At 51.8% G+C, this 24,162-nt stretch overlaps 1 protein-coding gene across 1 annotated transcript in view; it reads right to left on the bottom strand.

Moving 5' to 3' along the window:
* The window catches only part of TGM2 (transglutaminase 2), a 31,417-nt gene extending 16,601 nt beyond the window's left edge, over nucleotides 1-14,816 (bottom strand). The window contains exons 1-5 of the mRNA XM_005858248.2: nucleotides 14,708-14,816; nucleotides 11,238-11,417; nucleotides 5,973-6,215; nucleotides 2,235-2,353; nucleotides 134-262 (exon numbers count right to left, since the gene is read on the bottom strand). Of these exons, the coding sequence (XP_005858310.1) occupies nucleotides 134-262; nucleotides 2,235-2,353; nucleotides 5,973-6,215; nucleotides 11,238-11,417; nucleotides 14,708-14,717 (681 nt within the window). The 5' untranslated portion in view covers nucleotides 14,718-14,816. The remainder of the gene's footprint in view (nucleotides 1-133; nucleotides 263-2,234; nucleotides 2,354-5,972; nucleotides 6,216-11,237; nucleotides 11,418-14,707) is intronic.
* Nucleotides 14,817-24,162: the final 9,346 nt, after the last annotated feature.

The following is a 24,162-nucleotide window of genomic DNA, read 5'->3' as shown; positions in this document are numbered from 1 at the left end:
ATTGCTTTGAGGGATCACATGACATTATCCTCATTTGGGTAAATTTTGTCTTTCTAAATACAAGCTCTCTTAGCTGAGACTCACCCATCCCTTGGGAGCCCCCACTGTGCTCTGTCATGGACCCCTCACTCACCATGGCGCTCACCACCCGGCCCACATAGACGGGGCTGCTGCGGCGGGAGCAGTCGCGGCCACTGTTCTTCAGGTACTTGGGGTTGACGTCCAGGAGCTTCAGGCAGGTGTCCAGGATCTCGTCTTCAAACTGTGTCAGAGGAAACAAGAGGAGGATGAGGGGGGTGAGGAGTCACCTCCTCCAGGAAGTCTGCCTTGAAGCCCAGCGGCTATAGGACCCCTCAGCCTGCCTTACACAGACTGTGATGCCAGCTTCTCCTGGCTGAGGAGGGACTGGGGTGGGACAAAGACTGAGTGTATGAGAAAGGGAAAGGGGGTGTGCCTGCATCCAGGGTCTGACTGGGGGGTCCTGGGGATTTGGAGTAGAGACCATTGAGTGGGGAGCCCAGTGTCCCTGGGGCTTCTCTACCCTCAGAGTCACCTCAGGCCCTGCCAGTGTCCCTTTGCCCTCTCTGCTCAGCCAAATCTCCTACTTCCCCCAAAACCTGACTCACCCTGCAGAGCGGATGAGGGCCCCCTCCTCCCCCACCCCGCCCACCCACACTGCTCTGATTGGAACTGACGTAGATTAGAAAGATATAAATCTACTGGTAATCTCGTCACGCCTCTGTTTCTACCATACTCATTAAAATCTAGATTTCCCTTGTAGCCTGCAGGGCCCTGCATGATCTGTGGCTGGGGTTCCCCTCTTACTGCAGGGCCTTTGGACTGGCCATTTCCTTTGCTTGGATGGAATGCTCTTCCTGCCACTCTCTGTATGGCTCACACCTTCTCATCCTTGCAACTCAAATGTTATCTTTATCAAAAGTAGGACTCCCTCCTTGTCACATCCATTGGACCACGGATCTGTCATGTTCGAAGGCTCTTCCGTCTGCCCCCTGCTCCCCATCTCTATGGCCTTGTCCCAAACCAGGCCTCATCACAGGTCTCCCTCCATGGCTTGAATCCTTTTGTGGCTCCCTATTGCCATCAGCCTGACATTAAGGCCAGTTTCCAACCTGAACACTGCTGACTTCTCCCACTTCACCTCCTGGGGCTTCTTCATAATTACGATGCTCCTCAGGCTACAAGATACTTCTTAGGCATAAATTTTCCCATCTCCAAGCTCTTGCTCGTGCAGTTCCCTTTGCCTAGTAGACATGCACCCACCTCCTTCAAAGCCCAGATCACATGGTGCCTATTTCAGGAACTGCCCTGTCCCCTGTGGGCAATTATTTCCTTCCTTTACATCAGGAGGTTGAGGGGTCAGGGGTGAGATAGTTTTTGCTTCATGAATTTTCTCAGCAATGTCTCAAGAATTTTTATGGAAGGCTGAATGGTAGAGGAAAACAGCAATGGTTTGGAGAACCAGCCCAGGCTGGCCTGGGAGAATGAGAAACCACATGGAACAGAGATGAGCCATCCAGCTGAGGTCAGACAAGTTCAGCCTAGACAGCCATACCCTGGCTGACCCAGAGATTTAAGCCTCTCGGGTTTAGGCTTGTTTGTTATTCGGCAGTAGCTAGCTGATATATCCAGACCAACAGTTCCTAAAGTATAGACATTAGATCAGAAGCATCAGCATCACCTGAGAACTTGTTAAACATGCAGAATCTCAGCCCACACCCACATCTACTGAATCTGAAACTAGGGGTGGGCCCAGTGACGTGTATTTTACACACTTTCCCAGTGATTCTGATGTATATTTAAGCTTGAGGTCCACTGATGTAGATAAAGGTTTAAAGCCCGCTCTCAGCACATGCTGAGCATACAGTAAGTACTCACCAAGTGCTGTCTATTAATTTGATATATGGCCTTGAATGTTCCCCTTCTCTCTCCTGGAATGACTGCCTGCCCACAACTCCTAAAGGCTCCCCTCATTCTTTCCCACCTTGAATATCTGGGGCTGCTGCTCCCATGGCAGGTAGGAAAACCCTTTGCTGTGTGACCTCAGGCCTGGCCTGGACTGTCTCTGAGCCTCCATTTCAGGGAACTTGAATGCTGACAACATGGGGTGGGTGGCTCTGGGGCCAGATCACACTTTTGCAGCTTGACTGTCTCAGACCCGGGGCCCAGCACACAGTGGGTCTGAGATGGTTGGGAGGGGCAGGGTGAGACCATACCTGCCCAAAGTTCCAAGGGATACCATGGATGTACTTGGCCGAACCCTGGTAGATGAAGCCCTGCTGGGCGAGGACGTACTCCTGCCGCTCTTCCTCGGAGTCCAGGTACACAGCATCCGCTGTGGGTGGGAAGGAAGGGCCTCAGCTCTGGGTCTGGTGAGGCCCAGGGTTCCCGCAGACTTGGCATCGGGGATGCCAACTCCCCGGGGCCAGGTCGGCGTCTCAGAAGCCTTTCTAGCATTTAATCTGAAAAACTAATCATTAATACATAATCCCATGTCAATGACAGAGATTATATTATCAGTTAGTGACAACAATGGCGGGCTGCCTTTCATCCAACATTTGTCAAGTGCCCGGATTGGTGATAAGCATGTGGTATATAATAACTTGCTTATTCTCCACAAGAGCCCTATGTAGAAGGGATCCATGAAAGCCCCATTTTACAGGTGGAAAAACTGAGCCTCAAGAATACTTTACGAACGGGAAAACTGATGCTAAAACAAAGGGCAGAGGAGCCCGGGCAGGAGTTGGGAGCCCCTAGCTCTGGTCCTTACTTGCTGTGTGGCCCTAGCAGGTCACCTCTCCTGCTCTGCCCCCCTCTCTGTGTTCCCTGTGTGTACAATGAGTGGCAGATCTGAAAGGTGCTTCGTCAGCTAAAGCCCGAGCCGGCGTGAGGAAGGAGCACTATTCAGGGTGGAGAGAAAGCCAAGGAAGTGTGTCTGCGGTGCTGGGGGGAGGTGGGGTCTCTTCCCCTCGGGGGTTAGGCACAGCCACCTGGAGCAGGTGGCATCTGAGGCCTTGGCGACATGCTAAGCAGGGGACCAGAGACAGCCAAGTTGCAGCAGCTGAAAAATGCAGGGCACTTAGTTCACTGTGACCCGTGAGGACAGACAAGGGGGCGGAGGTAGCCGGGGCCAGAGGGCAGGAGGTCAGATATCAGGCTGGCCTTTACCGTCTCCATGTCACAGGGGAAGAAACGGAGGAAGGGGAACTCCAGAGCCACGTTATGCCTTTGGTGGGCCCTGGGCATTTTTGTTTCCATTAAAAAAAATGTATATATTAAAAATGTATTTCATGCCTGCATTGGTATAATGATGGATCTAGTAATATTAAGACATATTCTCTGGCCTAAACACTTACTGTTTTCTTCTGATTTTAAAACAATTCACATGTTTTTGTGGGCCCCTGAGGAAATGGTGGCCCCAGGCTCTGCCTGAGAAAGCACAGTTGGTGCTCCTGGCAAAGCTGGGCTAGAATGCAGCGGCCGGACCCCTCGGGCCCCGGGCTCCACCGGCCCCTCTGCAGTGACCAGCACCCCCGTTCGTACTGCATGGAGGAAGGCAGATGTGGCAATGGCTGAGTGTCTATGTATCCTGCTCTTTGGCTCCGGAAATTGTGCAATACAAATTAGCCTTACGATAAGTGAACCATGTGGTTATAAATCAGTTGGCAGTGTGGGAAAAAGAGTGAAAGAGAAAGAAATGCCCACAGTGTTTTCCCATCGGAGTGAGCTGGAGTGAGCTGGAGTGAGCGTGTCAGCACGCTGGGTGTCCCCAGCTCAGGTTCCCAGCTCAGGGAAGGGTGGGGCACTGGGGACAGAAGCCTTGCTTGTAACGGGCACTTGATCCTGTCCATGCTGGAGCTCAGGGACAGGGTATCCCCTGTCACGGTCGGATCCTGCCCTCTGCCCCAGAGGGAGAACAGTGTCCTCGTCCAGCCCCACCCCACACAGAGCCCAACTTCCTGCTTTCCAATCACCAGGCCCACTGCTTCCTCGAGGCTCTCACCCTGGGATGTGGGTCACTTCTTTAGTCACTGTGCTGCTTGGCTGACCGCCACGCCAACCCGTGGGCAGGGAGGGGACAGTTCCAGAGGAAGGAGGACATCCCCAGAACCTTGCTCCCTGTTTGCTGGACTCTGCAATCGCACAGTGCTGGCTGGGAGGAGGACACTGCATGTTCCTGCTCCACGGGCTGGGCTGCCAACGGGCTGTAAGCTCTGCAGGTTGTCAGAAATCAAAACAAGCACACATGTGCCTGCTTCGGCAGCACATATACTAAAACAAGCACACAGCGGGCTCCAGCAAGGCCGATTCTGTCCTGAGAAACCATCCCATGTGGCCACGAAAGCAAGGGTGCAACACCCTCCCCATGATGAAACCCTGACGTAGGGGACCAGATGAATGAAAGAGCCACATGGACAGGATATGGTCACTCGGGTGCTCAAAAAGAATGAGCTGATGGCCCAGCTGGTATGGCTCAGTGGTCGAGCATCGACCCATGAACCAGAAGGTCACGGTTCGATTCCCGGTCAGGGCACATGCTCCGGTTGCGGGCTCAATCCCCAGGAGGGGCCGTGCAGGAGGCAGACGATTGATGATTGCCTCTCATCATTGATGTTTCTCTCTCTCTCCCCTTCTCCCTTCCTCTCTCTGAAGTTAATAAAACCACATAAAAAAATGAGTCTCTGTGTGCAGATGAATGTGGAAAGGTCCTCAAGACATATTGTAGAAGAAAAACAACCCAGTAGGTTGATGTATTTGTGGGATCCTTTTACATTAGAGGAGACAGAGGAGCTCAATGCAGTGATATCTCCAGGCACATGTGCCCAAATCTAAGGAGATGAGCCCCCCATGGTGGCTATGATGGTGTTCCCCAAGGAGGGGTGACAAGGGGTGGCTGTCTCTGCAGTGCTTGAGGTTTTATAAAGAGGACGGTCTCCTGTCTTACTGTTATAATGAGAAATAAAAGCCAAAGTATGTAAAAGAGAAAATAAAACATCTTTCTGCTCAAATATGTTATCAAATACCCCCAAATGGAGAAGAAAAAAAAATAAAGCAATGGCCTGTAAGAAGCTGGTTATCTGAAGCTGGAGAGACCAGGATTTCTGCCCTGGGCCGAGACTTTGAGGGGAGACACCGGTTCCTAGGCTGAGACCCACCCACAAGGCCTCCCTCTCTGCCTTGCTGTGTAGGAGCAGGAAGGAAACCCAGCCGACTGCCTTGTTAGTCAGATGGGAAAACTGAGGCCCAAGAGGCGTTGTGGCAGCCCCTGCCTCCTCCCACCTGCTCAAGTTGGCCTCGGTCCTCCCGAGTGTCCCCTCCGACTCCCCAGCTTCGTCCAGCCTGGTCCACTTACTTCCTGAAGGAGCTGCCAAAAGCCCCCTCACTTCTCTGAGCCTCAGTTTCCTGCCTGTGACATGAGGCCCCTGACCTCTCCCCCCGCGCTGGTTGAGAGGAATAATTGAGAGGGTGTATGCGGAGACACTTAGATAAAACTGCTCCTGCCCCCCTCTCCTGGCTACCCCACCCCACCACCTCCTCGGTTTCCTCTCCTCTTGCCGGTCTGGTGAGGTTTAAAACAGAGCCCTGTGAAACAGTACCAGGTGGGAGCCATGGGCACCCCATTCCTAAGTAGAGTTTCAGAACCCGGCCACCTCCACGCTCAGCTCACAGTGCCATGGGGACATGCGGACAAGACATGGGCTAAGACCGCTTGGTGGCTCTGAGGCTTTGGCAAGTCATTGTGCTTCTGTGAGCCTGTCTCCTCCTCTATACATGGGAATAAGAGGAGTCCTCACATCGCAGGGTTCGGGGGAGCTGAGCACAGAGCTGCACAGGGTGGGCCTCACTCAGTCCACCTTGATGTCTCTTCTGCCCCATCTCCCACCCTCAGTAGCTCTCATGGTGGGTCTGGCCCTGCCCACCTCCCACCTGCCCATGGATGGAGTGCACCTCACCTGGGCACCAGGGGTTGAAGAGCAGGGTGAAGTTGCCCAGCATGAAGCTGGAGCCCTGGTAGCCGGTGGAGGCCTCCATGCTGAGGCGGTATAGGCCGATGGGGGCGTGAGCTGGGGCAATGAGCTGCAGCGAGAGTTCACTGTCCTGCTGGTCTAACACTGAGGCCGTCCAGGCACCCTCCTCCACGGCATCGGACAGCGGGAAGCGGGCCTTGGTCCCGGCCTCCTGGCTGGGGGCTGGGCCTGTGGAAGGAGAAAGCAGGGGCCATGAGCCAGGGGTGGGCAGGGAGGGAGGGAGGGAGTCAGGACTGGCAGGGGCCTGGCACATGCCAGGGGTCCTTGGGCCTGGATTCAAGGCCTAGTTATGCCACTAACCATGGAGAGAACTTTGGCAGGAGATTTCATCTCCCCGAACCTTGGTTTTCCCATCTGTAAAATGGGGATCAAACCCCACCCTTGGAGGGTGGTTTTGTAGGAATGCACGACAAGCTATAGACAGATTCCTCCTGGGAGAGGGGTCAGTGCAGCCTGGGGCAGGGTCCGTCACGCTGCTCTGGGCTGCCATGGCTTTGGACAAGCCCATCCCCCTCCCCGTTTGCCCGCCTGCAGCAGGGACAGGAATTGGGTAGGTGCCCCCCGGGGGCCCGCCTTTCCTGCCGAGTTCCTTTACCCACTGACGTCCTTCTTCCCTTTCAGGAAAAGAAACCCAGGCTCCGAAGAGGATAGGCGGGGTCCCTGGTGGCCTCTCCAGCCTTTGGCCTCTGGATCTCCATGACAGCTCCGAGGAGTGCTCACAGCCGTCTCTCACCTGCCCATTGCCCTTTGCACTTTATGAAATGCCTGGGCACTCCCTGCTTCCCCCAGGCCCCCTTGAGGGGGGAAACTGAGGCTACCCCCGGGTCAGAAATCAAAGCAAGTATGCATGTGCCCGCTGTGTGCTTGATTCAGTATCCCTGGGCGGGGTCGGCATCTGAGCCCAGGTTCCTGGGCTCTGGCTGTCCCCTCAGCACCTCTCATTCCCAGAGGATGCTCCCTGGGGTGTGTGTGTGGGGGGTCTCAAGGCTCAGGGAGGTAGAGGAGCTGCCTCAAATAGCTGCTTTTTCAGGTGGAGGGGCGGGCCTGGCCCATGCAGGCAGGACTGAGTCATGGGGAGGGCGAGGGCGGCTGGTCTCCCTTTCTGGACTTGGGTGGCGGAAAAGAGAAACAGAACCTTCTCTGCTGGACTGGGCAGCTGCCCAGGAAGGTTTATTTTTAATCGTCCACCCTCTCCCTGCAGCCCAGCCCACTGCTGCTGACAATACTGGGCCTGCTCACTGAGGGGCTCCCTCCCGACACCCAGCCACCATCCACACCCAGGCCCAAATATAATCATGAACTAACAGGCCTGACACTGGCCTCCGGGACCCTGTCTGGGTGCCAGGAGTCAGCAGTGAGCCTTTAAACGCTCCCAGGCTTCCACAGTAGGCATTTGAGGGAAGAGTCCAGCAGTACTGGGGCCCGAGAACCTATCTGGTTCTGGCTCCCCCACTCAGGCCCTGAGCGCTGTGTGACCTGAGCTAAGTCACCAGGCTTCTCTAATCTGCAATTTTCTCATCAAAGAAGAAAATAGGTTTAGACCACATGCCTGGGAGGGTCTGATTCCAGGTCTGAAACTGGCTCTGTAACCTTGGACAGCTATGTAGCTTCTCTGTGACTCGGTTTCTTCATCTGTAAAATGGAGCCAATTGCACTACCTCTTCACAAAGTCAGTCTGAAGCTTAAAGAAGATGAGGCATGTCTCAGAAGGTGCCTGGCACATTGTAAGTGCACAATAAACAAAAGTTACTGTGTATTGTCGCCTCCACCTCCTAACACTCTTTAGAGGATTCAGTGAGAGTTTATAGAAGGCATTTAAAACAGTGACTAGGAAGTAGTAATTACACAGAAATGTGAGCTATCTTCAGTATTATCAAAAGGGACCATTAAAGCCCAGCTGGCATGGCTCAGGGTTGACCGTCGACCTGTGAACCAGGAGGTCACAGTTTGATTCCCGGTCAAGGCACATGCCCAGGTTTCGGGCTCGATCCCAAGATCCCAAGTGTGGGGCATGCAGGAGACAGCCCATCAATGATTCTCTCTCATCATTGATGTTTCTCTTTCTCCCTCTCTCCCTTCCTCCCTGAAATCAATTGTATATATATATATATCTCCTAGAGTGCTGGGGAGCGCAATCGCGCTCCTCCTGTCTTTCGCCAAAAGTGCCAGGAGCGCTATCAAAGCTTCGAAATGGCGTCCAGTTCTAAGTCTGCTTTTATTAGTGATGATGATATTGCTAAATATGTCAATGTAGTAAAGGTTTCCTTAAGTTTTTAAATATGTAACTTCATTTACTTGCGATTCATAATTGTTTTCCTAAACTGCTGTAAAATCAGCAAAAAACGCCTTGGCAATTTTAGCATAGTTCCTAGGATATTGGTTGGCACTCAAAGGGTTAAGGGGGACCATTAAAAATCAGCATTCTCAGGCCATATAACATTTTGAAGACTGGAATAAAATGAAAACTGAGGCAAGAGGGGTAAAGTCGGGGTGACCCCATGTTCCAGTTTGCCGGGACAGTCCCAGTCTATGCCTGTAGTCCTAGTATAATTATTAATGGCATCCCTTTCACTCTCAGAATTGTCCCTGTTTGGAAGATCAATGATCTGGTCACCACGGTTACAACCTGGGCCAGGTCCCATAGCCACAGTCACTATTGACATACCAGCCCCAGGGAAAGGTCAGGAAACACACTTTCCTTTCTCTCTGTCCCAGGACAACGGAGCACCTAGGCGTGCCCCGCGCCCCCCCCCCCCCCCCACACACGGCCATTTCTTCCAAGGGGCCTGGAGGGGGCGATGAGGACAGGCTGTCCCCCAGGCTTCACCGCGGCTCACGTAAACTGGCTTTGAAAGTTCCTGGGTTGCGGTTCCACACTGCACTCTTGTGGGGCCAAAGACACTGCAGGGACCCCCTGGGCCTAAATGACCCTGGGGACCTGAGGGTCCTGGGCACTATCCCAGACCAGGGTGGCAGGAGGCCAGGGGTGGTGGCTGAGGGGAACCGTCCAGAGCAAAGCCTTCTATTAGCCTCATAAGAGCTCTTTTCACTCCTTCTGGCTGGTCTCACTCCCACCCCACTCACCCTCACGCCCTGGCCCTCCCTTGGAGGGAGCGTAGCTTTAATCTGGTAACAAAGGTGGTGTTTGTCTCCTGTGGTCTGTACCCCATAACAGAGCCTGTCAGGTCTCGGACTGTCTGGGTGGAACACGCAGCCCTCGGGGATGTGTGGGGTCAGGCCACACACTTCATTCCATGGGTGACTTGGCCAGCGATCTGCCCGCTCTGGGCTTCAGTTTCCCTGAAGAGGTAGGACAGGAAGATCCCAAGGGAGAATGTTCCAACATTCTAGGGTGCCCAGGGGCTGGGCGCTGACACCAGCCAGGCCTGGAGTTGGGAGGCCTGGCTTCCTTCTATTGTCCTTCAGGATTCCCCGGCCCTGGGGAGGGTCTCAGTTGCTCAGACAGGGGAAGCTGTGTGCATCCAGAGAGACTGTGACCTCCGTCCGTGGCTGCCCGCAGGGGCTGTGGAAGTGGCCAGGGCAGGTTGGCTACGGTTTGAGATAATTTGGCAAAGACTGGAGAACAGAGATTAGTTGTTGGGGTGGGAAGGCTGGTTACCTTCAGAACCCTGAACTTGGAACCCTAACTACCTAACACTTAGATAATTGAAGAGAAAGAAAGGGGACACCTTGAAAAAGAAAGAAGAAAAAAGGAAGGGGGGAAATCCCAGGCTGCCAGGCTGGTAGTTGTCTACCGTTCCATTTCACAGAGGAATACACTGAGGCCTGGCAGGCACTTGAAGGTGCCTGCTGTGGGGTCACAGTGATGAGAAACTTCAACTCTAGGGTCGGGTTTGAGTTTTCTTTTCTCATAGACACCGTGTGACCCGTGCAAGCAACGTGACCTTTCTGAGCCTCAATGTTCCCATCTGTAAAATGGGGCTCCTTATGCTTCCCAGATGGGGGGATTTAGAATGGGAATGCAAACAGTAGGTGCTCCATAGATGTGATTTTCATCATCCTACGCTTGACTCTTCTCAGAGCACCACTGTTACGTACTCCAACCTGCTACTTTACAGAAGGGGAACTGAAGCTAGAAAGATCAGAGACTAGCTGGAGGCCCTTTGTTAGAAAGAGCCCCATAAGTGCTGGGTGTGTGGGGGTGACTTTGGGTAGTGGGTGTGCCCCTGCCCAAAGCGGAAGGGGAGGAAGGAAAGGGATGAAGGGGATATCCGTGGCCAGTCTGCAGGCGCTGTGATAAGCCTTATCAAACGGCCTCCCAGGTAAATAAATACAGGCCTCAGCCAGGTGGGTGCAGCTAGTTCCTGCTCGCTGCTCTGCCTGCCCCCAGTGACCTCAGAAAGAGCTGCCCTTTCCCACCCTTGGGCCAGAGTCCCAGCCAGGTGGCCCCTCGATGACCTCAAAGGAGTGGTTCCCACTGGAAACCAAAGCAGCGGATTCGGCATTCAAAGCCACTTTCCCAGGCACGGGCATGGGCATCTGGGGATCGGGTGGCTGGGGTCTCGATGTCCCTTTACCCATCACTGGAGACCCTGGAGCAAGATCAGCAACAGCCACTAATGTCAACAGGGCACTCCCCCAACTAAGGCCCTTCTCACTTAACCACCCTTCACCATGACTGCTTTTCACACGATAACTCAGGCTCAGAGAGGCTAAGCAACTCACCCCAGGTCACACAGCAGGTAGGCAGCCCCGTCTGCACCAGAACCCAGGTCTGTCCGTGCAGCCCTGAGCCTGAGGCAGCCTCCCTAGGGCTGGAGCCAGCTGGGTTCTTTCCAGCACCCAGACCTCATTTGGGCCTCATTTGGGCCTGATCCCAGAGGCCTGGCCGGGTTGCGTGGATTTTGGGAAGCAGCTATTGATAAGAGCTGGAAAGTTGTTTTGATGTGGAAACGAGCACGAAAGATCTTGACCCCAACCCTGATAACAGGTGTTTAGGAACCAAGGTGTCCAGAAGCTCAGACTTGTTTACAAAGCTGCGTGTCCTTGGGTGACGTCTCTCTACTTTCTGCACCTCAGTTCCCTCATCTGGGAAACGGGGCTAGTGACCGCTGGGGATTTTCCAGGGGGGCAAAGAGGAATGGAGTCACCTGCTCCATTGTCTGTCAGGGGACAATCAAATCACAGAACAGGACAAGTTCAGGCTGTAGGGGGTGTGAAGGTACTTACCAGTTGAGACACTGAAGGTGAGGCGGTCCACACTGGCCTCATAGCTTCTGCCCTGAAAATGCAGCGTTAGCCGAAAGTACTGGCCCCTCCGTATCACCAGCCTCTCCCGGCACAGGTCTGCCGTGTGGTGGTCACGGCCATTGGCCTCCAGCTCCAGGTCCCATTTCTCCACATTCAGATCTACGGAGACAATGAGGGGCATGAGTCCGGGGGGCATCCCTCGGCCAGCTACGACCCCCTACCATGCTCCTTCCTTAGTACAGTGTCTGGTGCATAATAAATAATTAGTAAACTCCAGCTATTCTATCATTATTGGGTGTTTTTTTTTTTTTGGTGTGTGTGTGTGTGTGTGTGTGTGTGTGTGTGTGTGTTTTGTTGTTAAAGCAAGGGCAGTATTTGGGATAGGTTAATTACACAGGCTTGCCTTTTAGTTTCAATTTTCAATTTATAGGAAATACAGAGGACTGAGGAACATTTTAAACAAAGAACCAGGACACAACAAAATTCACACTGAGGGAAACAAAAGGCAAGGCCCTTGGTTTCTTTAACAAATGAAAATGGGGGTGAGTTAAAGGGAGAACCTATAGATTATGAGGAATTTTAGAGACATTCCAACCGTTGTGCTATCAGATTAAAAAAACACACAACTACTTAAAACACTTATTACATGTATGAGACAACTGGAAATTTGAATAGTAATGGAATAATGGTGATGTTAAGGAATTTTTGTTCATTTGTTTACATCTAAAAAAGAGGCCTTATCCTTTGGAGACATATATTGAAATATTTACAAATGAAACGATGCTTCCAAATAACGGGGAGGCGGTCAGACGAGGGTGCAGGAGGCAGGAGCAATTATAGGCTAGTGGCGGTTGAGACTGATGAGGCAAGCACATTTATTATGCCATCTCTCCGCTTAAAAAAATGTTTTTATTGATTTCAGAGGGAGGAAGGGAGAAGGAGAGAAGAGAGAGATAGAAACGTCAGTGATGAGAGAGAATCACCAATCCATCAGCTGCCTCCTGCATGCCCCCTACTGGGAACTGAGTCTGCAACCTCCTTGGCACGTGCCCTGACCTGGACTCGAATTGTGACCTTCTGGTTCATAGGTCGACGTTCAACCACTAAGCCACACCAGCAGGGCTCTCTATTCTTTTATGTTTGTTCAATATTCTCCATAATACAAGGTTTTTAAAATGATGGGGATTTTGGAGTCTTCTGGGTCTAGGTTTCAGTTCTGTTGTGCAGCTGTGTGACCCTGGACAGGTGTCTCTCCCTCTCTGTGCCCCCTTCGCTCAAGCCTCAAAGGGCTGCAGTGAGTTCTAGCAGAGGATGTTGGGGATGTTGGGACACCCTTTCCCCAGGGCTTAGCTCAGGACAGGAGCTGACGACCAGGCAGGGGTAGGGGTGCTGGGATGGGTGGGGGTCTGAGGGAAGCACAAACTTCATAAACCTTGGCAAGCTCAAGGTCAAGATTGGGAAGCCCACGGGGTGGGGGAAGAGGGCAAGACAGACTCTCAGAGTTGTGGGGCCCTTGGGAAGTATGTGGCCAACTGAGGCCCAAGGGTGGGGATTTGCCCAAAGTCACCCTGCGAGTCAGTCCTTCCACGGGGACATCAATTCAGGTCTCCTGCCTCCTGCCATGGAATATCCCAAAAGCGAGGCGCGAAGTGCCCAGCGACGGCAGAGGTAGGCATTATGTGGCCCCAGGTCCCACGGCAAATGGCAGCGTTGGGGTTTGAGTCCAGGGCTGTAGATTCCGGAGCCTGCACTAGTAGCCACCTCGCTCACAGCTCAGGGTTTGTTCTCCATCTTCCCGCCTCTCCTCCCTTCCCCTCTTCCACTGTGTCCTGTGTTATTCTCCCGCCAGGGAGGGGACACCGGGAAGCCGAGCCCCTGCAATCACTGCGGGAGAGACCTCCACAAGGAGCAGAACTTCCGCTGGCCTGCTTTGCAGGAGAGAGAGCTCTGCTGTCCCCCTCCGGGAGACGGCCAGTCCCTGCTCTGAGGCTATTGTCTGGAGAAGGATTTCCAAAAGTCATGCCCAGCTTAAAGGCTCAGAAACCCCAGGGTCTGAAATCACAGGATGTCTGCACGGAGGAAGGACCCGAGGCCTTCCAGCCCGGGGGACTCCTGTAGGAAGTGGCCCCTCGGGCACCGGGGTGGGAGGCTCATCATAACTGTCATCTCCAAGGCCACCGAGCCCCACTCTTGGGGATGGGGATACGGAGCTGCACTGGGGACAAGGGCCACCTTAGCGACATGCCACAGCCGGTCCTGAGTTGGTTTTCCATCCCACACCCTGGGAGCTGCGTCCCAGAGAAGGACCTGAGATCACACAGCAGGTCAGGCAGGTTCATGGTTCCTCCCACTCATCTCTGCCCCAAATGGCCCCTGGCCCTGTCCACATTCCCTCTCCCCCAGCTCCTTCCCGGACTGCAGTGTGCAGGGGTCATTTCAAATGGAGACCCGACCCAAGGGCGCGTCGGGATGCTGGCTCCAGCAGCATTACTGCAGGGACCTCCTTCACTGTAGAAATCCCCTCCCCTGGCATATGGCATGGTAGCACTGCGTGTGCGTGTGTGTGCGTGTGTGTGTGTGTGTGTAGGCAGGTGGGAAATTAATTGAGCCCCTTTTCCACTCCTCTCAGCCCTCACAGATGTACCAAGGACTGGCATTACACCCATAGTTTACAGAAGGGAGCCCTGGCCGGGTCGCTCAGTTGGTTAGAGCATTGTCCCAATAAGCCAAGGTTGCGGGTTCAATTACTGGTCAGGGCACATATAAGAATCAACCAATGAAGGTATTAATAAGTGGAGCAACAAATCCAGGCTCCTCTCTCTCTCTCAAATCATTTTTTTTAAAAGAACAGTTTACAGAAGGGGAAACTGAGACTCAACAAGTGGCCGAAGACTAGGGTTGCAGAACTTGAGAGCCAGCGGGACCTAAGGACATCCTGCTCTCAGCCCACTCCCCACAGGATGCTGGAGCCTCCTCTCTGGCCCCGGCCAGGGTCGGCTTGCACACCGCCTAGGCCAGCAGGCACGCCTCCTCGCAGCTGGCAGGGACTCCCCAAAGCTAAGTGTTCTGAGGCCAGGCCAACAGCCCCTGCACAGCCTTATGCCACTTGACACACAGCAGGACCCAGCCCAACTAACTGACTGAGGACAGGAACAATGTCCACTACACAGCACTTTACAGGTCACACACGCCTTCATGTTCCATTGCCTCATCTGACCCAGGCAGCCAGGGGTCAATGACTATGCCCTGGGGATGGGGAAACTGAGGCCCCAAGCCCAGCCAGGACTGGGAGCCAGGCAGCCCTCACCCAGCCCAGACCTCATGTTGCTCTCCAAGATTTGAGCCCCAGCCTGTCCTGACCCCGGCTGCACTGGCTTAGCACCAAGACCAGGGAGGGACAGCCAGGCACAGGGCTCCTGAGGAGTGGCAGCCCTGACCCTAATACTCACCCTCGGCCATGGTCAGGGTGGCAGTGTCTCCTGGGACTGGTGGCAGGACCCTCCGGGTGTGGACCACTGGCAGCCGCTGTGGGGAAGGCTGAGCGCAGGGAACTTATAGCCCGCTTGGGGCCGGGCCGGGGGCGGGGCCGAGCGGGAAGGCGGGGACCTGGTGAGGCTGCTATTGCCCAGTCTGGGCCCACGCTCTGGGCTGGCCGCTCTGGGCTGGCCGGCCTGTGCAGGAGCCCCAGAGGGAGGAGGGAACGGTGGCCAGGCAAGGGCTCCCCCTGGGGGAGCAGACAGTGCAGGGCTGGGACAGCAAAGACACACAATTAAATCAGAACACAGACACATCTGGACCCACCGTGTCAGACCTTGGGTAGCAGACACCTGGACAGAAAAATACGCACATACAGATACAGACCCATGTGGAGCCCACACAGTCACAGACACACTCCTACACATACAACAGACAAACCTGGACATGCAGTGACATGGACACAAAATCAGGTTAAAAGCATGGAGACATGCCAGGACATAGACAAGAGCAGACACACAGGCACCCACCAGGAGCCACATATAAATACACAGGTGTCCAGATGCACCCAGCTCACAGACACACACAGACACCAACATGCCATCAGATATGGACACAAAAGCAGATTGGGACATCCACAGGCATGCAGATGCTCAGAGACGGTCACACATGCAGACACAGCCTCGTGTACAGATGCAGACATACCCACAGAGACAGGCACGCCTCTTCCTGGAGCAAAACCCAGGTAATCTGCCCATCTCACCCATTCCTCAGATGATAGATCTAATCTATCCACCCATCCATTGCCCACCCATTTATCTAGCCATCCACTCACCCAGCCGTCCACTCACCCCTACCTGCTTCCCATCCTCCCTCCATTCCCATTCACTATCATCCCTGCAGGCCCACTGTGTGCCAGAAGGAAGCAAAGAAAACTTTCCAGGAACTCAACCTCGGACCCTTCCCACTAGCATCCAGGGCAGGGGGGTGGGGCATCGCTCCTCCTGGGCCCTCTAGTCCCCCAGACTCCTATGCTTCTTACCCACCGTGAGGTCTGAGCAAGGCGGGTCCCTGGAGATGCAGGGGCCTGGGGCCTCCCCCAGCCCTTTTTCTAGAATAACTTCCATATCTCTTGAGGGATTTCAGCTTCAGAACTGGTCCCAGTTTCCATTCCCGTGGGACAAAGTGCAGGAAACAAGCCTGTGTTGTTTTAATGGATGTTTGTCCCTGGGTCGAATGGGCCCTGCCTGGGTCTTGGTGAACAGACTCATGACACAGCGTTGAGTCCTGCTGACCTGTAAAAGGAGTGAACCTCGCTCGTAACTGCCCGGTTTTACAGATACTGTTACAGAAACTGTCTCCTGCAACTGGCGAGAGCTCAGAGGAAGGAGCAGGATGAGTGAGCATCAATCAAGAAGCCAGTGCCCACTCTGCCCTGACCAGCTGTGTGGCCACGGGCAGGTATTTCAGCTCTCCAGACCTCAGTTTCCCCCTCTGCCAAATGGGGGCAAGAATTCGTCCCTCTCAGGCCTGGAGTAAGGCTCAATCAAAATGACCGAGGCCGAGACCTAGTATATAGTGCGCACTTGATAACCGGGTCCCTGATTTTTGGAGCAAAAATGCCAAGTGGCCCTGAGGGACAGCAAAGGCTCCGGTGGCCAGGGGGCCCTTGCCCTGCTCTGGGCCTCAGTTTTTCTATCTGTTCAGGGGGACTGGGAAACCCTGCCTGTCTTACGTAATTGCACAAGTAATGATTCAAAACTCCAGCTTACTGAGGGGAAAACTGAGGCCCAGGGAGGGTGGTCATGGGCTCAAGGTTCCCCTTCAGAACAGACAGGGGCCTTCATCATTTTGTGCAAGGGAAGTGCTGTACAATGGTTAGAGCGGGCTGTGTTACTCTGGGCAAATTACTAGACGTGTCTGAACCTCAGTTTCCTTCTCTATCAAATGGGTGTAATAAGAGTCCCCCGCCTCTGCGGTTTAGAGACAATGTCTGTTCAGTGCTGAGCATATGGTAGATGCTCAATAAATGGTACCCAAAACATTTTATGTGCAAGTTAAGATCGGGAGTCCCCTTCCTCCACAAAAGTGAGGTACTTATGTGTGGGTGGAGCAGGTGGCAAGCAATGTAGACTGTGGGGTGCTCAGAAGAACGCCCTGCCTCCCAAATAAGTCTTATACCCAGGGTCACGGATGCAGGGGCCCCACTGTTAGAGAGTCACTCCTTCACTTCCTTAAGGATTTCCAGGCCTTGAGGTAGAGATAAAGGTGGCATTTTAGAACTTTTGAATAACCCATTACCAGCCAGATGCCCCACTTAAATCTCACAATACGATTTTTGTCATTTGTTAAATGAGGAGACTGGGGCTCAGGGAGGTGAAGTGACTTGCCCAAGGTCACAGAGTGAGGAAGTGGAGGGTAGAGTCTGGCCTTGGTTCAGACGCCGACACTGACTCTTCCATGGCTCAGGGATCGGCCCTATATCCTGCCACGCCCACCCTGCTTCTGATCCGTGGTGTCTGGTGGGCAGTGGACATTCAATACATGTTTTTGGCATGAGAGAGAAAGATGAGTCAGAGAGAACTGAAGGGAAACTAGAAGGAAGGAAAGGAAGAAAAACTAAAAGATTCAGATTCAGATACAGACAGGTTGGGGAAACTGCCCGAGATCACGCCGCACAACTGGGCTCCCAGGCCCTGGCTCAGCTGAGCCGTTCCCCAAGGACGAGGGGTCCCTACACAAGAGATGGCCCTGGACGGCTGAGCTGAGGGGAGAGGGAGACGGGATAGTGTAGGTGGGACTGTGATAGGCATTTGAGGCCTCAGTTTTTCTACCAACTGGTGACTAATGGCAGATGAGCAGCGTCTGGCATGAGCCAGTCCAGGGAGGGAAGGACCAGACTCCCTGAGGAGGGATGGGCTGAGGTAGGGGTGAGAACAGGAGACTTGGAGAAAAGGTCAAGAGGTAGGTGTGACCTTTCATGCCCTCTGAAAAAGAGCATGGCTGGTGGCCTGTGGAGGCAAGATCTCCGTGCCCCAGGTGGTGGGGAGCAGAGAACAGTGCCCTTGATCCGGGTGGCCCTCCCAGTGTGTCCATTTTTAAAATGGAAAAACTGACTTGCTCATGGTGTCCTCGGCTCCACTGTCATACCACATCCTTCTCCCGCTGCCCCTGTCCCCTGTGTAGGGTCTCAGGCCCAACTATGCCACTTAAGCTCTGTGGGCTATGAGCCCATTGAGGCTTCAGTTTCCATTTCTGTAAAAGCAGAATCAACCCAGCCAGTGTGGCTCAGTGGTTGAGCATCAACCCATGGACCAGGAAGTCATGATTCGATTCCCAGTCAGAGCACATGCCCAGTTTCAGGCTCGATCCCCAGTAGGGGGCGTATACGAGGCAGCCATCATTGATTCTCTCTCATCATTGATGTTTCTATCTCTCCCTCTCCCTTCCTTTCTCTGAAAATCAACAAAGACATATTTAAAAAATAAGTAAATAAAAGCAGAACCCCAACCCAGCCCCCAGCACCACAGGACGGTCACAGTCCGCCTTGTCTAAGGACCAGTGTGTGGGCGCCTCTGTCTCCCTCCACCCCCCCTGGCTTTAGTGGCTGCTCAACAAATGTTTGTTGAATAAATAAGTGACCTGTGGCAGAGAGAGAGAGAGAGAGAGAGAGAGAGAGAGAGAGAGAGAGACTTGTCCAGCCCGGGGCCAAGTTCTGGAGGTTAGCCAAGCTCAGAGCCTTGGTTGGCGAGATCTGTGGTACCAGCTGTCCATGGCAGAACCAGGCTCCAGGGTGTGGTGCTGGGGCCTCTCACAAGCCTTGGTGCCTCCGTCAGAGATAAGCAGTCTGAGCCCAACGTACTCTCCAGTCACATCTGTCACAACCCCGGGGTAGAAGGCCCTCTGCTGAGCCTCAGAGGCCTCGGGCAGACCATCTTCCCGGTCCCACAGCAAGTCAGGGCAGACTCAGGTGCTCCAGACCCTGCAGAAAAACCAGAACTGGCCCTGCACCTCTGTCCTCGCTTTTGAACGTTTAGAAAGCTGCTTGCACTCCATTTGCCAATGGGAACTGCATTGTAATGGGAGTGGGATAGAACATGAGGTTCGCCTGGTGTCATCAATGCTGAATTGGCGTGACAAGGACCGACATGGAGTTCGAAAGCTCCACGCTCCACCCCAGGGCTCCCTCTCATTGGCCTCAAATATCAGTCTCCAAAGCAAAGAACTCAAAAGGCTTGGCCCACTGGGCTCAGAGAAGGAGATGCTAAGAAGTGAAAGCCCCTTCCAAGGAGAACAAGTTGAGTCTAGTATTGTTGTCACCATTAAGTGCTTCCATTTCTTAACTGTCCAGACACCCCAGGGAATGGGGAGTGTTAGGATTTTTTTGGAGAGCGGAGTCCTGCCCATTACAGGCAGTAAAATGTGCTTTACTCATAGGAAAACCCGCTTCAGACCCTTACTCACAACCAATTATCACTTACTTGGCGTACAATTTTAATCAAAATGCAACATCCTAACCTGATCCAGCAGTCCCCAAAGATGAGACGTTAAGACATTAGGATTGGGGAGAAGAAATACCGGACGTGGGAGGTACCCAGGGAGGGAGATGTCGGAAAAGACTCACAAGAGGAACCAGGACCTCTGACGTTGGTAACATCTGGGGCCACTGGGAGTTGGGCAAACTGTCCTGCTCACTATGCCCAGCCTCACAGGGCAATCAGCAGCAGTCATGACAGTGACCTAGAGCAGTGGTCGGCAAACTCGTTAGTCAACAGAGCCAAATATCAACAGTACAACGATTGAAATTTCTCTTGAGAGCCAAATTTTTTAAACTTAAACTGTATAGGTAGGTACATTGTTATAAACTTAATTAGGGTACTCCTAAAGCTTAGGAAGAGCCACACTCAAGGGGCCAAAGAGCCACATGTGGCTCGAGAGCTGCAGTTTGCCAACTACGGACCTAGAGGCATCCTATGAATAGAGACTTTGTGATGAGCACATCGGGCCTATGAAACACGTTTCACTCCCTTCCTGCTTCTAGCAGAAGCATGGCTCAGCTACAAGGACACAGGCTTGGGGGTCAACAGACCTGGGTTCAAGTTCAGCTCTGCCACTCCCTTTCCTGTGCGACCGTGGATAAGTCACAGCACTCTCTGAGCCCAGTTTCCTCATCTGTATGATGGGGACAAAGTAGTGCCTACTTTATAGGTTTTCTGTGAGGATTAACACCATGCCTGGTAGAGAGTTGGCACTCAAAAAGAATGGTTGATTATCCTAGCTAATAAAAGAGTAATATGTAAATTAACTGTCACTCTGCAACAAAGATGGCGGCGCCCATAGTGGCCGGGGCGGAACGCTGGTGGCGTCGCCCTGGCAATGCGAGACCAGCCTCCGCGCCCTGGCCACGTGGAGGGAGGGAAGGGGCCTTGGATCGGAGGCCAGGGCAAGGGACACTGGCATTGTTGCAGGCCGGGCTGAGGGACACCCCTCCCCCATGCACGAATTTTGTGCACCGGGCCTCTAGTTTAATAATAATAATAATAGTACTGATCCATGCTACAACATGTGGAAACTTCAAAACTATTATGCTCAGTGAAGGCAGCCAGTCACAGAAGACCACATATTATGTGATTCCATTTATATAAAATGCCCAGAATAAGCAAATCCACAGAGACAGCAAGCAGCTGAATGGATGTCAGGAACTACAGGGATGGGACATGAGGAGTGAGTGCTCATGGGAACAGGGTTTCTTTTGAGGGGGGGGGGGGGAAGAAAATGTTTTAAAATTAGATTGTGGGAATGGTTGCACAAATCTGTGAATATACTAAAAAACATTGAATTGCACAATGTAAACAAATGCATTTTATGAGATATGAGTTACATCTTAATAACATGGGTGTTTTTTTATGGTGGTTGGGGAAAAAAGCCAATAACAAAGCTCTAGAAGCCTTTGCAAATATTGTCCCATTCTCCAATTAAAAACCCAAAGGAAGCACTTGCGCATGTGCCCCAGGGGTGTGTACAGGGGGGAGTCTCTACAGCTTTACATGTTATGGCAAAAACTGGCTGCAACCTAAGTGCCCAGCAAAGGGGGAAGATAAATAAATTATGCCTTGGAATATTCCACAGCAGTTTAAGAACAGAAGAGGTAGTCCTCTGTGTATGGACATGGAAACAATTGCAAGTCATAATTCTTAGGAGGGGGAAAAAGCAAATGGGGGAACATTATGTGGGGGGTGATTCCACAAGAAGGTCTATTTTTCTATGAGAACAAAAGCACAAGTACATATTAGATATGTAAATGTAAATATATAGAAGAAAGTTTGGAAAAACACTCCAAATTGCTGACAGGGGTGGGAGGAGTATTGGGCGCCCTGCCTGGGAGCAAGTGGTGGTGATTAAAGCTGGTTTCAGATTCCCTGGGAGGTGAGAAACATATAAGTGGGGGACTATTTGTATGTACCACTTTGGTAGTTAAAGGTTAGCTTTCAAAAGAAAAGAATAACCTGTTTTACATTTAGAATCGAGCTTTCATAAAAATGGAAAGACTCCAAAATAAAGAAATGCTGGCAAAGTACTAGTAGGTAGAAAAAATATAGACAGAGATATAAAAGAAAATTAATGTGCCTCCCCCCCCCCCAAATTCCACCACCAGCTCATTTAAAAAACTTTGTCAATATTGGCACAATCTTACGAAACCAAAACCCACAAGTACAGCACATGAATAAAGAGGAAATTCATCATCCCCCTATGCTGGTGAGAGTTCCCACATCTGAAGTTCAGAATTTCGAAGACAGTACACCGAGTTTTGGTTTACGTAGCAACCCTATTTATGTCTTACTATGCTTTTGGAGCACCTACACACACACACACACACACACACACACACACACACACACACACACACACTTAAAATCAAAGAAAGTGCTTGAAAAATCTTTTACTTTGTTGAAAGGAGAGTCAGAGAGGTGAAATGACCTGCCCAAGGTCACACCGTTTGGAAGGGGCCAAGTGAGTGCTCCGAAGTCCATGCTTGTAACCGATTCTGCTAAGATGTCATGCAAGGGTAGTTAAGCCTTGGGGCTAGTTTATGGCCAAGATCCCATGGCCATTTGGGGCGGCCAGAGGGAGACAGGGAATGAACCACCGATTGTGCAGCCTCTCCCCACCTTAGGCTGAGTCACTGGTTGTGTCTGCCTGACACACCCATTTCAGTCAATAAGAGTCGAACACACGTTCTTTCATGGAAATAAATGACGCTCTAGGCTGAACACTTGTTTAGATGAACTGACCACTTGTGTCTCCTGCCTGTTTGATGAGCCACTTGAGTGAATCTGCCTGAACTGAATGCTGGGAGGACTGAAGTCACACTCAGCTTGACTCAGTTCATCTGAAACCCAACTCTCACATCCAAGGGGGACCTGCCGTCCCCCAGGTCCCAATGTCTCAGAGATGGGGAGTTTGGTCTTATTCTTGGAAGGGCAGGCATCAGTGTCCAGGACAATAAACCCCAAGGCCTACAGGCCTCTGCAGTGGATGGGGTCCTCTGCACAATGTACATTTTTGCTTCTGAGTAAGGACCCTTCTCTACAGGCTTGGTGGGGTTGTCACCAAGCGACCCTGCTCAACTCTAGTTAGAGGCGAGCCTGGGACCCAAACTCAGCCAATCTGATTCTCTCCTGGGACTTTAGATCTTACAGCTCTGACACAAGCTCTAAATAGAGGCATACTTCATCTTACTGTGCTTCTCTTATGCTGGGCACATATCGCATTCTTTACAAATAGGTTTGTAGACGTGCATCTAGCAAGTCTGTCAGTGCTATTTTTCAAACAGGCTCAGGTGATGGTTGGCATTTCTCAGCAATAAAGTATTTTTAATTAAGATACATACATTTTTTAGACACAATACTATTGCACACTTAATTGACTACAGTATAGTGTAAACATAGCTATTATACGCGCTGGGAAACCCAAAAACTGGGTGGCTCACTTTACTGTGATGTTCACTCTATTGCAGTGGTCTGGAACCAAACCTCCGAGCAATATCTCCGAGGTCTGCCCGCAATGGTTCAAGTTCACGGCTTCATTCCTAGGACCATTTCATTTCTTGTCTTTTCTGAAGCTAGGTTTGTTAGCTTGTTGTTTTATTTTTTTCATGTTGGATTTATTGAGTTACAATTTACATACAATTCATCCTTTTCAGGTGTATAGCTCAATTCATCCTTTTCAGGTGTATATGACAAACATGTCCAGTCGTGTTACTCCATCAAAATGGTGATAGAGAACATTTTCATCAACAACCCCTCCCCCCCAATTTTCCTCCTGCTCTTTTGCAGGTGATTCTCTCCCTCCCTCCCTCTGTCTCTGGCAACCATTGATCTGGTTACTGTTCTTATTATTTTGTCTTTTGCAGAATGTCATAAAAATGATATCCTACAGTACATAGGATAGCCTTGAGTGTGGCTTCCTTTACTTAGCACAATGCATTTGATACTCATTCATGTTGTTGTATGTCCACAGTTTGGTCCTTTTTATAGCTGAGCAGCATTCCATTGAATGGATGTACCACCGTTTATTTATGCATTAACCAGTCGGAGAACATTTGGGTTGTTTCGGGCAATTATGAATAGAGCTGCTGTAAAAGTACAGGCACAGCTCTTCGTGTGTAGTATGGTTTTGTTTTTGGATAAACACATGTGAGTCATCCCCATGTCCTTCCAATTGATTTTTTGGATGTTGTTAAGCTGCCTTGAATCTGTGCCTGTTCGTGCAAACAAAGAGCTTAATAGAGACCCTTATAGTTCCCTGATTTGACTTTTCCAACAACTATGGAGTTTAAGGTTATTCTCCTCATTTTATAGAGAAAACCGAGGCTCGGAGAACCTAAATAACCTTCCCTAGACCACGCAGCGGGAACGTAAATCCAAACTGAAGTCATAAAGGTTGCCCGGCTGCCTTTCTATATCCCTGGTCACCTTGGCAGGAGGTGACCAGCTTCATCACGTGGGTTCTAATCAATGTTTATTGACTGACAGTTGATCAAATGAGGGCTTCACTCCTTTTCCCTGGGCCTCAGTTTGTCCATTTGAGAAATGAGAAGGTTAAACCAAGTAATGAATTTCTGATGTGCTAAGGTCTCTGATTTCAACTTGCTGTGACTATGAGAGGGGAGTAAGCAAGGCCTTATCTTCTGATAAACAATCACAGGAAATTGAGCAAGTGGGGGATGGGAGCCCATCCCTCATCCCACTGCTCCTCCACAGAAGGCCTCCTGAGCTTGCACCCCAGCTGGTTGACCCCCAGAAGAGCAATTCTCAGTCTCTGCCTTTCTGGCCTAAGAAAAAGAATCCCCTTGTCACATTGGATTAGCATCATTCCTATGACGCAGCCCCCTTTCTTCATCAATATTTTCAGAATGTTCAGGTTTCTA

The sequence above is a fragment of the Myotis brandtii genome, unplaced genomic scaffold, assembly GCF_000412655.1.
Source record: "Myotis brandtii unplaced genomic scaffold, ASM41265v1 scaffold1163, whole genome shotgun sequence".
Classification (NCBI taxonomy): Eukaryota; Metazoa; Chordata; class Mammalia; order Chiroptera; family Vespertilionidae; genus Myotis; species Myotis brandtii.
This window is presented reverse-complemented; position numbering and strand designations above follow the sequence as displayed.